Source organism: Podarcis raffonei, chromosome 11, assembly GCF_027172205.1.
Source record: "Podarcis raffonei isolate rPodRaf1 chromosome 11, rPodRaf1.pri, whole genome shotgun sequence".
Lineage (NCBI taxonomy): Eukaryota > Metazoa > Chordata > Lepidosauria > Squamata > Lacertidae > Podarcis > Podarcis raffonei.
In genome coordinates, this window is record NC_070612.1 from 19,696,946 (window position 1) to 19,713,200 (window position 16,255).

The 16,255-nt window shown below is 44.0% G+C and overlaps 2 protein-coding genes across 6 annotated transcripts in view; one reads left to right on the forward strand and one right to left on the reverse strand.

The window, feature by feature from the left end:
* The first annotated feature begins 566 nt into the window (after positions 1-566).
* Positions 567-15,237, forward strand: ZNF131 (zinc finger protein 131). 2 transcript variants are annotated; one of them, XM_053408921.1, is made up of 7 exons: positions 567-707; positions 3,112-3,359; positions 4,765-4,884; positions 5,375-5,519; positions 6,072-6,760; positions 10,928-11,058; positions 13,441-15,237. In XM_053408921.1, the coding sequence occupies exons 2-7, from the start codon at positions 3,236-3,238 to the stop codon at positions 14,098-14,100; spliced, it is 1,869 nt and encodes a 622-aa protein (XP_053264896.1). In that variant the 5' UTR covers positions 567-707; positions 3,112-3,235; the 3' UTR covers positions 14,101-15,237. The 2 variants fall into 2 exon arrangements, with proteins under 2 accessions (XP_053264896.1, XP_053264897.1); XM_053408922.1 differs by having other exon boundaries at positions 568-707; positions 4,783-4,884.
* Positions 10,701-16,255, reverse strand: part of TMEM267 (transmembrane protein 267) — a 125,417-nt gene continuing 119,862 nt past the window's right edge. For all 4 annotated transcript variants that reach the window (XM_053408933.1, XM_053408931.1, XM_053408932.1 and 1 more), the window contains one exon: positions 10,701-10,714. The gene's annotated coding sequence lies outside the window, so the exon portion shown is untranslated. The remainder of the gene's footprint in view (positions 10,715-16,255) is intronic.

Genomic DNA, 16,255 nt, shown 5'->3' on the forward strand with positions numbered 1-16,255 from the left:
ATTAAAAGGAGATCTTGAGCACATGCTTGGTTGTGTACTTTTTGAAGTGTTTTGTTTATTGTTTTATGGCTTTTGTTGTTTGTAATTATGTAAATCTTTTCATACTGTAAGCCATCTTGAGCATGGTTTTAACTACGGAAAGGCGGCACACCGAATAAAATTGTGGTAAATACATGTTTGGCAAACAGGACACGTCTCTTTGTCAAATTTTCTGTTGAAGAGAGAACGTTTTATAATAAATGTGATTTCTTCTTCCAATAACTCTCCCAGTATGTCCAGGTGTTGTTTTGCATCCATTAGAATTAGATAATACGTATTCATAAATAGCAAAATGATGCCAAATATTAAGCAGAGTGCTTTTACTAACAGAAAGCAAGCAAGCAAGTTGCCACCTGCAACAGAGGCAGCAGCAGAAACAGCAGCGCTGCGCCTACTAAGACTACCGGCATGCCTCTCGCGGCACAGCGAATGGGACTCGGGCAGCCGCTCAAAGCAGGCACCTCAAAACTCCCATCATGCACTTGGGCCCGCCAATTTCCCTAGAGCGCCCCGGCAGGTAAAGGAGGTCAACGAGCTCGCCATTTCCGGCGCGCGGTGCAGGACGGGAATGCGAGTAGCGCTATTGGCCGGCGCTTGCCCCGCTTTTCGGCAAGCAGGAAGCGATAGCGGCGGCTGAGGAGGCTCGGCGGGGCGGGAGGCTCCTCCGGGTGAGTGTTTCTCGGACCCTTCCGATTTTCTCGAGGTCGGCGCTCGCCTCTGGCCGAGGCTGGCGTCGAGAAGGGATCGATTTAATGCGCGATTTGATGACGTAATAACGGCTCTGGAGACAGGGCCGCCGCCGGGGTTGCGCCGGTCTGTGCGCCGGCTGCCTTATGGCGTCTTTCCGCCCGCGCCGGCCAGTGCGGGGACCTCCCGCTCCGTTCTCTTTTTTTCCCTTCAGGGAGGCCCTTTCGCTTCTCGTCGCCCCTCGACGGTTAGGCCTTCCGCTTAGCCCGCTTTAGCAGCTCATTGGCCCGCTTCTCTACCTTCCAGTGCTGCGATTGGCTGGCTAGCCGATGATCGACGTGCGTGCCCCCAGTGGACTCCAGTGCCGTGTGGCTCTCCTAAGGAGAGATGCTTCTGAGCCTGTTTGAGGGGCACGTTCTGCTCCTGGGGTCTCCTGGCTTCTAAGCTAGGAAAGCAGCAGGGCTTTTATTGCAGCTTAAGAGGTGTTATGATTTCTTGCCGGAAATAAGAGCTGCCTTTTCATTTAAGAAACTCAAGGTAGCTGACAGCAGCATCAAACCATAATTTAGTAGTGGTTAAGATTCAAAAGAAGTTTTGTTTTTTTAAAGGAACCTGGCCCTTGTCAAAAAGCAGTTTTGTCTTCAAGACAGGACTGAGAGCAGAGAATCGCAGCTCTTCCAAAGCCTTCCCATCAACCCCCTGAATGGAGATTGCAGAGTACAGTTTGAGAAACTTTGCATTAGAGTCCAGTGGATGTAGCATGTGATACTTATTTGACAGAGAGAAATAAGCCTGTGGCACGTGGTTGCAAACCTCAGCACACACATGACTACAGAGAGAATCCATGGTAAACAGCTGTGAAGTGCAGCACAGCAGTGACATTTCGATGCAAAATCAAATGTACGCAATGATGCACGAGACAGTTGGGTTCCCTGGGTGATGAAATACAGGAAACCTGTATTCTGATTTTTTTAAAACACAGCAATCCTAATGGGGCAGAAGCCTGACACATCCAAAGTCCTGCCCTGTACTGTGGCCCCCTCTCCCCACTCTTATTTTTCATTTTCTGTTCCATTGGTTCCTGGAGTTGGTGTACTTCTGTTTGCCCCGTTTGCTAGCAGGGGGCAGGGGGTGGCCAATGAAGGAGACTGCATCAAATTCCCCCAACATGCCCTGATATGCCCCATACCTCCTTTGAGCTCAACATCTCTTGAGCACCAACAGCACTGGAATACTATTTTTACCTCAGGATCTTCAAATTGGTGTTTGTTATCCTGGCTATTACAAATTTGAAATAATCTCTCATTTGGATGATCCCAGGCCCTGCTGAAGCAAGAGACCTGGGTTGAGTCCGTGCCTGGATGGCACTGAGAACTTAGTATACATACGGCACCTTGAATTCCATGATGGAGGAACAGGGGGATATAAACATAATGAACATTCCTAAATACTTCCTAGCTGTATGGAATTGAGCCATAGAAAAGTGGCAATCGTACCACCATGCACAGCGGTACCTTAATTCGTTCCGGCAGTGCGTTCTTAACCTGAAACTGTTCTTAACCTGAAGCACCACTTCAGCTAATGGGGTCTCCTGCTGTCGCCGCGCCGCCGGAGCCCAATTTCTGTTCTTATCCTGAAGCAAAGTTCTTAGCCTGAAGCACTATTTCTGGGTTAGCGGAGTGTGTGACCTGAAGCGTATGTAACCCAAGATACCACTGTATGTGGGTGTATAGTTTGTATGTATGTACATACTGTCTATGTACTGTGTGTGCTTGTACAGAATCTGATCCCATTTTAGTTTTAACTTCCAGTAATCCATCGTCTTAGTGGATTATGTACAGCTTGCAACCCCAAAACCTGTTTAGCTACTCTCTGGGCTCCTGTGGCCACACAAGTTCCAAATGCATAATTTCTTTTCTTTCTATGCCTCTGCTCTCTTGTCTGTAGCATTCGCAATATAAATGCATGTTGCCCATGATTCTGATGAATGAAACACTTAGTTAAAGGAGGTAATGAAAACCTAGCCTGTTCAGTTTTTAAAAAGAAAACCTTAAAAGTTAAGAAATGCAGGTGCTTCAGGTTCCTATGGCTGGAAACCAAAATCTCCTGCCATACAACAGTGTTTTTCTCTCCAATAACCCACACCTTTTCTTACTGCCATCACTTCCTTTCCCCTCAACTGATAGTGTTTCTCTGCTGCTGTTGGCTTCCTTGGTTCTATTGTGACTGGGGTTCTTCATCTCCCCTTGTACCATTTGGCTTCATAATGTCGTTCAGCTATCTATGCACTGTGTTTTTATATACTGAGTCTTGTATTTGCTATAGTTTCTCCAGATGTGGTAGGTGTAATACTGTGTGCTTCTAACTTTACTCATCATTTTATAGGACCCGCTTCTGAGTCTGGATACCTATTGCTGATGAATATCCTTGCTTACTGTAACCATTTATGGCTATGGACTGTGGAGTTCTCATTACGACTGATGATCTTTCCTAGACAAATCTATTAGCCATGGAAGCCGAAGAGACGATGGAATGCATTCAGGAATTTCCAGAACATTACAAAGTAATGTTGGACAGACTGAATGAACAGCGGGAGCAGGATCAATTCACAGACATCACTTTGATTGTGGATGGTATGTCGTGACGCAAACTGGGTCTCTCACAAACATATCGTCCATAATTTGAATTAAGGCACAAGGCATCTGGACTTAAGCCAGTTCAGTTTCATTGAAGCTGAGTGACGGTCAACTGAAATTCGAATACCATGGCTTGTTTCGTTTACAGCTTTAGGCCACTTACATATAAACCTGCCTAGGTTGCAGTCCCATTCAACTCAGGACTTAAACTTCCCAATTGACTGGCATAAGATCAGGCTGCACAAATATTGTAGAAGGCAAAACATTTTTCTGCTTGTTTTATTATATGTATTACCACCACCTTTCACAATTTAAAATGATTTTTCTGATAATTGAATCTATTTTGCAAGAGTATGCAGCAAACTGAAATGCTGAATTCTTCCCTAAATCATTTGATAAAATAGATTTGTGCACTGTATTAGTTTGTGAAGAAACTGGATGCTGCATTCTCTTCCCTCTCACCCATCCAAAGTCCACATCCAGTGGCGTAGCTAGCTGCTTGGGCACCCGGGGTGGCACAAATGCCCTGCACCCGGGGGTGGGGCAGAGCATGCTGCGCGGAACCTCCACGTAGTCCGCAAGCCCCACATTGCTGTTTCGGGCAGCGCGGAGCCTGCAGCTGCCTGAGCCACCATGCCACTCCCCAAGAGAGACATGTGGCTCGGGCTCGCTGCAGGCCAGGCTCCGCAGTCACCCCCCTCAGTGATGACACCCGGAGCAGCCTACTGCACCCCCCTTCCTAAGCCACCATCCACATCCCATCCTGATGTGCTTTTTCATAACATTCAGTACAGTCGTACCTCGGGTTGAAGTAGCTTCGGGTTGAGCATTTTCGCGGTGACCGAGCGCGTTACTTCTGGGTTTTGCCACTCGCGCATGTGCAGACGCTCAAAATGACGTCATGCACGTGTGGAAGCAGCGAATCGTGACGCGCAGATGCGGGTTGTGTTCGCTTCAGGATGTGAATGGGGCTCTGGAACGGATCCCATTCGCATCCAGAGGTACTACTGTACGTGCAATCCTCATTTTGCACAGGAGTTAGGTTCTGGGGCCCCACGCATTTCGGTGGGCCCACATAAAGTGTTGCACCCTGCCCCCATTCCAACCTTTTAGGGTCACTTCTAGGTTCAGCACTGTGCGTGCCTCCACGATCACACACAAGTCAGACATGCATAAAACAGTTGTTGCCTGTATTGTTAAATCACCATGTCCAAATGAGACCTCCAGTAAAGAGGTCTAAATACCTAGTGTGTTTAGATCTACTGTTTGACGTGAAATTTGGAGACACATACTCTGTGGGAAGACTTGACATTGCAGTGTTCTTGGTCTTGTTAATATAGAAGGCTGTATATTAAAATGTTTTCCTCTCCACTATGACCATCTAACATATATTTATATCCAGTTCTTTCTCTCCTCCTAGGTCACCATTTTAAAGCTCATAAAGCTGTTCTTGCTGCCTGTAGCCAGTTTTTCTACAAATTCTTCCAAGACTTCACTCAGGAACCTCTAGTAGAGATAGAAGGTAACTTGCTGATTCTGTTAGATCCAGAACTCTTGCGTGAAAAGAACTAGGAAAACAAAAACCCTGCTATGTCTCTTTCACTTGTCTTCCCATTCTCATAGGCATCCTTTCAGTTTAGGACTAAGAGATATTTTCCTGGGAAGTGTTTCATTCTAGTCATATCCCACCAGTTCTTAGGTCTAGATCATATAACAAAGTGGAATGGGGTTAATACATGTACACATTATGTTCAATTATTAAATGCTGAGAGCAGACAGCAGGAAGTGGCCATAAAACATAGCCCGGCTAGTTATTGTTCCTAGTATGAATTGAACGGAGTTGAAAATGATCCTTCAATGCTTTTAATGCTGTGAACTGCCCTGAGATCTTTGGATGAAGGGCAGTAAACAAATTTAATTAATAATAATAATAATAAGGCAGTTGTTTAGGTATTTACTAGCAAAGCCTCTTTGCAAAGCCTAGGTTTCATTTTGTTCTTTGCTATCATTAGGTGTAAGTAACATGGCATTTCGTCACTTAATTGAGTTCACGTACACCGCCAAGCTGATGGTGCAAGGGGAAGAGGAAGCAAGTGATGTCTGGAAAGCAGCGGAGTATCTTCAGATGCTGGAAGCCATTAAAGCACTCGAAATCAGGTGAGGGTGGTTTCTCAGAGGACTGTGCCTTGGGAAGGCATGTTAGAACTATCTTTACCCATCTTCGATGCACTGGCCAGCTTCTCTTCTTGTTGGCTTTCCATGATCATGACTACTGCATCATCCTGTGGTCTTCATGATAAATAAGTGGGTCTGTTCTGGAAGCTTCAGCCACTGCAGAATGCTACAGCCAGACTCATGATAGAAACTGCTGCAAACAAATGATGCTGCTGTTAAAAGACCTGGTTCAAGGTTCTTTTACTAGGGTACAAAGTGCTGAACAACTTAGGCCCAGGATGATTTAAGTACCGCCTTACCCCCTATCTCCCAGGGCACAGGATCATGCTCTCCTTCCCTTTAGGAGCATAAATTCCTGCTACTAGGTCTAACTTACATCTTCAGCAACAGTGAACTGTATTTGGAATAGCCAGTTTTCTCATTTAAAGCTGGCTACGGATTCTGAGTTAAAATGAGAAGCCTGGTTAGCCTTAAGCCTTAAGAACAGAACTGCCCTTTTGATGTTATGCACTGTGTTGTGTATAATTTTTCTAGGAACAAAGAAAATTCAATGCCGCCCGAATCGGATCAGGCAGAAGATAAGAGTATAGCCAAAAAGAGGAAGATAGCAGAGACCTCCAATGTTATTACTGAAACACTGCCCTGCGCAGAATCTGAGCCTGTTGAAATTGAGGTGGAGATTACAGAAGGGGCTATCGATGTGGAAGAAAATAACGTTGAAGCACTTGAGGAGGTCGCTTCTGCTGAACAGTCGATAAAGTACATACAAACCACGGGTACATCAGATGAGTCTGCTTTGGCTCTCCTGGCAGATATTACCAGCAAGTTCCGCCATGGGGAGAGGAAAAGTGAAATTCAGGAAGAGTGTGACGACGGATCTGATCCAACGGGCAAGCAGGTGGAAGGCATTGAGATAATGGAGCTTCAGTTGTCGCACGTCAACAACCTTTTCCACTGTGAAAAGTGCAACCGTACATTTAAGTTGTTTTACCACTTTAAGGAGCACATGAAAACGCACTCCACAGAAACTTACAAGTGTGACCTATGCAACAAAAGGTACCTGCGTGAGAGTGCATTGAAGCAGCACCTTACCTGTTACCACCTTGATGAAGGTGGTGCTAACAAGAAGCAGAGACCTGGCAAAAAAATACACGTCTGTCAGTACTGCGATAAGCAATTTGACCACTTTGGACATTTCAAAGAGCACCTTCGGAAGCACACAGGTAACTGCAGTTCCCTTCCCCTTCCAGTTGCAGACAATTCACACCACTTCCTGTGGTTCTCGCCTCCCCACAGTGATTCTCACTGTAACATTTTGTACAGCCTTCATTGGTAGTGGAATAAGAATGGTGTAAATGTTGATTAAAGCCTTTATAAATGGAAGGTAATCTAGGAACCATTTAAGGCTGGCTTGCATAACTTGCCACCCACCCAAATGCCAATTGATCCTATTATTATTATTATTATTATTATTATTATTATTATTATTATTTAAAGCTCTTTGTAGAGGAAACCCCGCCTCTGTTCCAAGGCCCCTGGCAAGCACAGAGAACTTTTCAAGATAGGCTGAGGCTTGCCTTGCTTGCACAGAGATCTGGATAAGGATAAAAATAGCCTAGCTTCTTTTTTTTACTCAAACCGCTGCATGTATCAGGGACTGCTCCGAGGCCTTAGAGGACACTATTAGTTGCTTAGCTGTGCTTTTTGATCCTGGGATTTTAGAATGTTTCTCCCAATCAGAAAGCAGCAAGATAGCGTCCTAAGTTTTGTTGTGTGCCTGTGGTTGTTAGAGGATGGGAATCAATCATCTCTTGCATATTGCTTCCTTCATCAAACTGACACTGTCTCTTGGAAGGGTCTCCCTGTCCCACAACCAATTTCAATGCGTTTTTGGAGATCAAGTACAGTACACATTGGCAAATACAAAGTGAAAACGGTGGAAAGGAAATGTGCCTTTTTGTGGCTTCAGTGTTGGATCAGAAGTACTGGGGATGTAGCTTTTTCAACCCATTGTCAAATTTATTTGTTTATTGGTCAGTCGTACAGTTTTGCAGAATAATGTTCTACTTTGATAGAAAATATACTGCATGATGACATCAGACTTGGTCTCTATGGATTTGGGAACACATAATGGACATTGATCTGGAAAAACTCTGGCCCTGTCAAGTTTGAGCTGCCTCCCCCAGGCCTATATCTGGCTTAGTTACTAGTTTGTGTTTAGCCATCCTCAACTTGGTGCCCCCTCCAGAGAGATTTGGACTACAGCTTCCATTATCCTTGACTAATAGACATGTTGGTTGAGGCTGATGGGAGTTTGTAATCCAAAGCCTCTGGAGGGCTCTAGGTTGGAGAAGGCTAACTCAGTTCTAATTTTTCATTGAAATGCCCCCTTTATAGGACTGTGTGTATCCACAAATTCATCACACAAGCATAGTAAAGGTAAAGGGACCCCTGACCATTAGGTCCAGTCATGACCGACTCTGGGGTTGTGGCACTCATCTTGCTTTATTGGCCGAGGAAGCCGGCGTACAGCTTCCAGGTCATGTGGCCAGCATGACTAAGCTGCTTCTGGCGAAACCAGAGCAGCGCACGGAAACGCTGTTTACCTTCCCGCCGGAGCGGTACCTATTTATCTACTTGCACTTTGACGTGCTTTCGAACTGCTAGGTTGGCAGGAGTCACACAAGCATAGCATTTGTTAAAGAAGGGCAAACTAGTTGGATAGCCTTGGATTGTGCGGAGAAGGGAGAATTTGTTGTGACAGAAGAGATGGAGAAGGATGAACGGGTGGATATTTTGAGTGTACTGAATTGGGAAGAAGAGTTAGGAGGATAATGTGGGTTTTCCTTTGGCTTTAATGCTAGTTAGTGAGTTAGAATGAGCAAAGAATATATTAGGAATTATTTGTGAAGTGCTTCTTAAATGCATTTTACAGATGGATAATCTCAGGCTGCACTTGAGAAGATTACGTATATAGTGTTAAAGTTGCATGAGCAACCGATCGGAGAGGAACAGGAGTGCAATAAAACCAATTGCCCAGGCCTGGTCAATGCTCCTAGCCCTAGATGTATCGCCACCCAGTTATGCTTTATAATGTGAGCAGAACTTGCTGACATAAATGAATGAGGTTGTGCCTGCAGAACTCAACCCCCCACCTTTGACAGCAATGCTCTGCACAGCAAGGCTTTCACTGGCTTTCGAAACACCACCTGTGTTTGTAAAACAGCTCCATTCATGTTGCGTGTTGCTCTTGCATCCCGGTACGCAGAGCCACAGTTGGGAAGAATACAGAAGCTTAGGTGGTAGATTGTTCAATACAGTACAGGCAGCCCCCATTTACGTGAGAGTTACATTCCAAGGCACTGTGCGCATCAGTGAAATTCTGTGCATTTGAAACACCACTGGAAAAGCCTGCAAACAGCCCGTCCTGTTCTGCCCCTTTTTGTGACACTTTTGGGTCACTTCCGGGTTCGGTGTGATATGCAGGCCCGTGGTCACAAACATATTGAATGTGTGTAAATGGAGGGTTGCCTGTAATTCAATTTGCAGTGCCCTTATTGCCGGGAATGGCTGGATTATGTATTCAAGAGACGTTTTGATTTGCAGATCTTCAGTGCCTGCATAGGTTTCTCTCTATACCACGAAAACGTGAACTTTGCTTCCTCCATAAAAATGATAGATGAGATCAATCTGAAGTTAACAATCTTCTTTACCAGCAGTCAGACGTTGTGCAATGCTCTGCTTACTGCGTTAAGGAAAGTATGCTTTGCCCCTAAGAAAGTTACATAAATAGCTTTAACCTATCTGTTCTTTTTGTGTATCAAGATCTACAATGTGCATTGACTGCAGTGTGCACTATATTTCATTTGGTACTAGTGTGAGTTGTTTCTCCACAGCACTGCTGAATGGTTTAGGAGATAATGCAATAGATGAATGGGAAACCCTTCACAATTTGCAATGGGTATTATTATTATTATTATTATTATTATTATTATTATTATTAAACACTTCAGTAAGATGTAAGTTATAAATCCTGCTCAGTGTCACTTAGAAAGGGAAAGCGTTCAGCTTCTATATCCAGGAATGTTGAGCCCTCCAATGGCTCCAGTGGGAGACAAGCATGCTACGCACACAATAAAAAATTTAAATGATGCATAACTAATCCATGACTATGAGGGCAGAATTGCATGTCATGAAGCAGCACACAGTTATCAAATAGTGATTTCCCTATAAGGTGAATAGTGTGAATGGGAAAATTATGCAGGAGAGAATTGCCAAATGCAGATGTGCACTGAATGAGCCTGTTCCTCACTTGTGCCAGTTCTCTGCTGCAAATGCATCTCTGGTGGGCTCTGAAGCTTGACATAAACCTGACTGTGTGGGGAGTGGCCTGGGGTGTGTGTCTGTGTCAGCATTTGCAAGGGAAGATTGGAGACATTCAACATCCCTCTCCCAAATGCCACACTTGTATTAGTTTCGCAAACAGTATTTGGGGAAAACTGCTTGCCAAGGTAGCATGTAATTCCACCCTCAGGTTATAGCCTTACCTGCTTTTACCTGTGAATGAGCCACATTGGGCACGGCGGTGCTTGTTTCCTGTGCCATCTTATTTTCTGTGCTCTTAAGGGTGGGCTATAAAAGGGAATAGGGATGTGGGTGGCGCTGTGGGTAAAAGCCTCAGCGCCTAGGGCTTGCCGATCGAAAGGTCGGCGGTTCGAATCCCCGCGGCGGGGTGCGCTCCCGTTGCTCGGTCCCAGCGCCTGCCAACCTAGCAGTTCGAAAGCATCCCCAGGTGCAAGTAGATAAATAGGGACCGCTTACTGGCGGGAAGGTAAACGGCGTTTCCGTGTGCTGCGCTGGCTCGCCAGATGCAGCTTTGTCACGCTGGCCACGTGACCCGGAAGTGTCTCCGGACAGCGCTGGCCCCTGGCCTCTTAAGTGAGATGGGCGCACAACCCCAGAGTCTGTCAAGACTGGCCCGTACGGGCAGGGGTACCTTTACCTTATAAAAGGGAATAGATGAATCTATGAGGGGATAGGTATGTTCTTGGCTGATAGCCGTAGCAGATCATCTGTTTTCAGAGATGGATGGATAATCAGGGATGTTGCTCCGTTTATGAACACAGCAACCTAGACGGCTAATATCACAAGACAGAAAGATGGCCCTGCTTAGTAGTCTAATATCACTGATCTAACCCTACTTAATAGTCCCTAAACTCTTTATTCTTGTACTTCTACTCCTCTTGGATAGCTGATGTTCGGGAATGGGAAACTGGCAAAATCCCACCTAATTACAGGGGTGGGGAGGTGAGATTGTAACAGTGAAAAAGCTGAACCTGAGGCAACCTGATTTTCATTTTTTGGTCATGCCTTGATATTTGCCTTGATAGGTGAAAAACCATTTGAGTGTCCAAACTGCCGTGAACGTTTTGCTCGAAACAGCACACTCAAATGCCACCTGACAGCATGCCAGTCCAGCGCTGGTGCTAAAAAGGGACGGAAGAAACTTTATGAATGTCAGGTATGTAATTTTGCCCATCGTGATTCTGGTCTAGCGAATTTGACCATGTAGACAGCCTGTGTTGTTGACAAGGTGGCCGGGGCGGGGTTGTGGGAGCTGATCTCCAGTTTGGCTTTGCTGCAGAACACTTAGGACTGGGTTGTTGCAGCAACATGTGGTGCTAAGCTACACAGGACCCTGTAGTAATAGTTAGAAGCCTGGAGCCCTTAAAGTGTCAGAAGAGAAGAGAGATGTGTCAAAGCCATTCTCCCTGTTTTCAGAGTTTATCTTAAAGTTGTTTGTGTAAAGCCCATGCTGATAGCTGAATTGGTTTTAACTGAAATAGTATTGTTTCTTCTCAGTGCTTTAATATAATAGTTTGTTGTTTCTCCAAAATTTAATGCTGGGGTGTGAGTGAAGATCTACTTGGACTAATTGCAATGGGGATGTTTTTGGACCTAGTATCTGCTTGTTTTTATACCATATCTAGAATTTGGTAGATAGTAAGAAATTATTCTTAGCTGCTGTAGCTTTATTAAGTTCTATCTCCCCACAGTATTTTAGGCAATGATGATTTATGGAGTGATGACGTTAGTAACGTCTCTTCAAATTGTGAGATTAAAGTTGGATTCTAATATACAGTCCACCAGAGAATCTTTACAGCTTATTGTATAGTATACTTTCAAATTTGGTATGAAAAATCCCTCTTGTTTTCTCATTGTAGAATTGTATATTTGCTTTAATTCTTGGAGGTTTTTTTTATTACAACAAATAAATTTCAGTAGAATATCTTGTGATTTTGCTGATTTAGCTGGGCGAGTTTGAAATGGGAAATTGATTTTTGGTAACACTGCTATTTTCAAAGTGGAGATTGTTCCAGAAAAGACTAAGTTTCATTTTCCCCACTGATACTTTGTCTTTAGCACTATGTTCATTTTTGTTGTTGTTGTTGTTAAAGATGGGCACAGAAGCAGTCCCCCCCCCCTTTATTTTATTGCTATTGCAGAAGACTAATCAACGTTATTCTTCTGGCTTTCCCTCACTTGCTTGGCAAGAGATCCTGCTTCCTCACTTTCTGGCATGTGCTCCAGTGACAGCACCCTTAGGGGATGGCTGTTAGGTTAGGATGTCCTGCCTTTTGTGTAGCACACCTGCAGCAAGATTCTTGCAAAAAGCTTGTCTGGTCATGATTTTAAAAATGTTGTTACTCTGCAGTTCACCACTTACTACTCACTGAGCATGGGGAGCACCCACAGTCCTCCCTGGTTGGTCCTCAGACCACAGGCAGATTGCACCACAGAGATGTAACGTTTTTAAGCATTGATCTCTATAGTAAACTCTATATAAACAATTTTCCATGTTGAGTTTATATTCATTTTCTTTAAAATATTTATATACTAGGTTTTGTTTCAGAGTGATTTGCAACTTTAAAAATAAATAAAAATAAAACCAAATATTAAAGATACAAGCACAGGGCAGCTGGCAGTGTATTAAATGCCTCGAATACTGGGAGAAAGGGCTTTGTCTGGTACAGCACCTGAAAGAAACAGTTGGAACCAGGCAAAACCTTCTTGGGGAGGGAATGCCACGGAGGAAGGCCAAAAAAACAAACCTTTGAGTGAATGGCTGTCAGACTAAAAGAAGCTGAGTTGCTTAGTGATAGCGCATTTGAAGATGGACAGAAGAACCTATTAAACAGCCTTGCAAAAAACCAACAAAAGTTACAAGCATGCAATATTTTTGCTAGCCTGCTGGGAGCTATCCCAGAAGGGATGAGAGTCCTATCCCTCCTGCAGTAACATGCTGCATTTCTGTGATGGGCGTGGAGAAGAAGGCTTCCCTTCTAGGACAGCCCACTTGGATTCTGTGCTGGCCACAGAGGAGGGATTCAGTTTTTCTCTCCTCTGCTTGTCCATCCAGTCGCCTGCTTCCAATTCCTTGTTACATATAGCTGCCAGGCGAGTGCTTCAATGCAAGGTGCATTACTATAACATTTTTTAGAAGAGAGAAGTATAATGATTTTACTAATGATAAAAATGTTTAAGGTGCTAAATAAGTCTTATTGCAATAGCTTTCCAAAAGACTAGATGCACATGCATGCAGTCATTGGTTGTGTCATTCTATGGAGGTAATCCTGTGTAAAGATCCGCTGTGCAGTTCCGCATAATGCCTTTGGAGGTTCCCTTAACTATTATTTAGTTAGTTAGCGGGTTGCTTGTAACTGTGAACTGATTTATAGTTAGCCCAATTGGCTGATGCAGGGAAAGTTAGGTCCTAAGCAGTGGAATTGTTTTGTTGCCACCCGGGGTTTTAAAGAAATAAACTGAATTGAAAAGAATGATCCGAAGACATACAATGAACTTTGGTTAGCATTCCTACAGCTGTTGTATTTTGTTCTTTCAGGTCTGCAACAGTATATTTAACAGCTGGGATCAGTTCAAGGATCACTTGGTAATACACACAGGTGACAAGCCCAACCACTGTACCTTATGTGACGTGTGGTTTATGCAAGGCAGTGAACTGCGGAGGCACCTGCAAGAAATGCATAACATCACAGAACGGCTTGTGACCGAGGACATTCTTCCAGTGGACAGCGACCCAGTGGCTTCCATGACTATCATAGAGCAAGTGGAACAAGTCCATGTCCTGCCTGTAATCCAGGTCCAGGTGGATCCAGCACAAGTGACTGTAGAGCAGGTGCATCCGGACTTGATACAGAATAATCAAGTGAAAGGTGAACAAATAGCGGAGCTACAAGAGCAGGTGGAGATAAGCTACTTAGAAGTGGAGCACATTCAGACTGAGCAAAGTGCTGAAGTGCACATGGAGGAGCTAGACGTGGAGCATGTGAACCAGTTGCAAATGGAAGAGGTTCAGGCGCAGCTTATAGAGGAAACTGATATAGAGCAAGTAGAATCGGGACATGTGGATCAAGGAGAGCTGGAAGCAAACCCGCCTGTTCAGGCAGAGGAGGTGGAAGCACACACAGCAGATCATGAAGAATCTGATGATTTAAAAACTCAGCCAATAGTGGATATGCAAGAGGAAAAGGTGGAGACTTAGGAAATGTTGACTGCAGTACCTGTGATTTGGGGTGGGGGGGTGGGAAATGTAATACCAAACTATTTTTGTTAATTTACTTGTATGACTTTTGCACCACCAATGGATGGCTCTCTTATATCGATGCTGTTGGGGAAGTGGACAGGTGGACCAAAGTTAGGATATTTGATTAAACTGCCCTTCTTGAGGTTTTTTTGGGGGTGGGGTGGGGGATAATCCCCCTTTCCTAACAAACAAAAAACAAAAAAACCACGGAACAAAGCCTATTCTAGAGATGAACAAGCTTTGTGTGAAGTTTAATAGTAGAGTTTTGCTAGATTGTACCATTTAGGTCATACTGTTGTCATTGGGAGAGACTTCCGGAGCAAGTTCTGTTTTCTTTTCCGAGAATGAGTTTAGTGTTAAAACAGCAAGGTTCCAACATTCAGATGGATTATATAAGGACTGCAGACAATTTATCCCCTTTCCCCCTCTAATATTAATTTTTGCAGTAGCTGCAGTCTTTGCTTTATTTATCTTCTTCAGGTTAGCCACAGATCCAATTCACGCATCACAGCAAATGCAGCAGTCTCTCCTGCTTCACGCTTCCAGCGAGAGCAAAAAACCACAGTCCCTGGTTAAATGCTATGTCTGAACTGGTTAACTATGGTTTACTGTGACATGTGAACACACTCCTTGTCTTTAAGCCTGGAAGTGGATTGGTATGGAAGTAGAGTGTGTTACAGGTTTGCTTTTTGTTAAAAAAAAAAAAGAACCCTTGTGCCTTCTCACAACTAAGGAATTAAACTTCCACAAAGCTTTTAGGACATTTACAAAGCTAATGCAGAAGAGACAGTGTAGATATTGCTGTACAGTGCTTTGTAATTTTGTTTACAATTGTCAGCTACCAGGGTTTTTTGCATTACAATAAACTTAAGATGGGGGGGGGGGGGAATTAGTTCAACACGGGCAGTTTTGTTTTGATTTAAAGGGCCAATTATAATAGGAAAATTTTGGCTGCATCTGTAGCAAGGAATGAGTTGGCTGAAAGGTTGCACTGGCATCTTATCACCAGATTTTTATTTTTAGAAAAAAAGGTACATTTTATATTTAAAGAAAATGCGTTTAAAAAAAATACAAAGTAAATGTGTCTGCTCAATGCATCAGGCTACTGTTTTATTATTTAAACTTTTTTGAACCTTTACAGAAAGATCTTGTGCTTAAAAGATTGGGGGGGGGGAATCAAAAGCCATAGGTATGAGTGTTTTAACTGTGGATTTATAAGAGTAGGAGTGTAAATATTTAATCAGTATTATTGGACAATAAAACAGTACCAACCACAAAATTCTCAGTTAATGTAGTATTTGTTCCTTCTTAGGGCCGTTTTGGATGTTATACAAAAAAGTTGGGCTGGTCCAGGAGTGTAAGCTTTTCAGGGAGCTGTGGCTAATCCTGTCCTTACAATATGTGTATTCAGTTTGTTGCCAGTGCCAGCACTAGACACTTTGCTGCCTGAAATGCCACCCTCCCTTCCCTCATTGGGCCAACACTTTAAAGTTTTGCTGCATCATTGAGACACCAATGCCTGCCTTCATCAGATGGGTCCCTCCTGATGCTGTTGAACTGCAGCTCCCATCAGTCCCAGCCAGCATACGCAGTAGTTGGGTGTGATGGGATTCTGTGGTCCAACAGCATCTAGAGGACCACAGATGGATTGGGCTTCCTTAAGTGAGGGTTTTGACCTCCTTGGAGGTGTTTTACTGCACTTTTATCCTGTTTTCCCTCTAAGCAGCTCAAGCAAGCATCCATGTTTTTGCCCTCGCAGGCAAGTTAAGGTGACAGATGTTAATTGGTATAAGGTTACACAATGGGTCTTCTGACCTGAGTGGGGAATTGAACCCGGATCTCCTAATTCCTAGTCATGACACACTAACCACTACACTACACTACACCCATGTCTCTTGGGAAGCCTAGGCCTGTGGATCACCTTTACCAGGAGAGGCTCAAACAGGGATTGTGTTGAAAATGTGAGCCATTGCCTAGCGAGCAGAATGCTCAGGAAAAGCAATGCAAATAAATTAAGGGCATCATAGAGATTGCGGGTTAGAGTGGCTGCATTCAAATGGAAAGGGAAAAAGAAGACTCCAATTCTAGACTTTCTTCTGTGGCCAGCATCAAG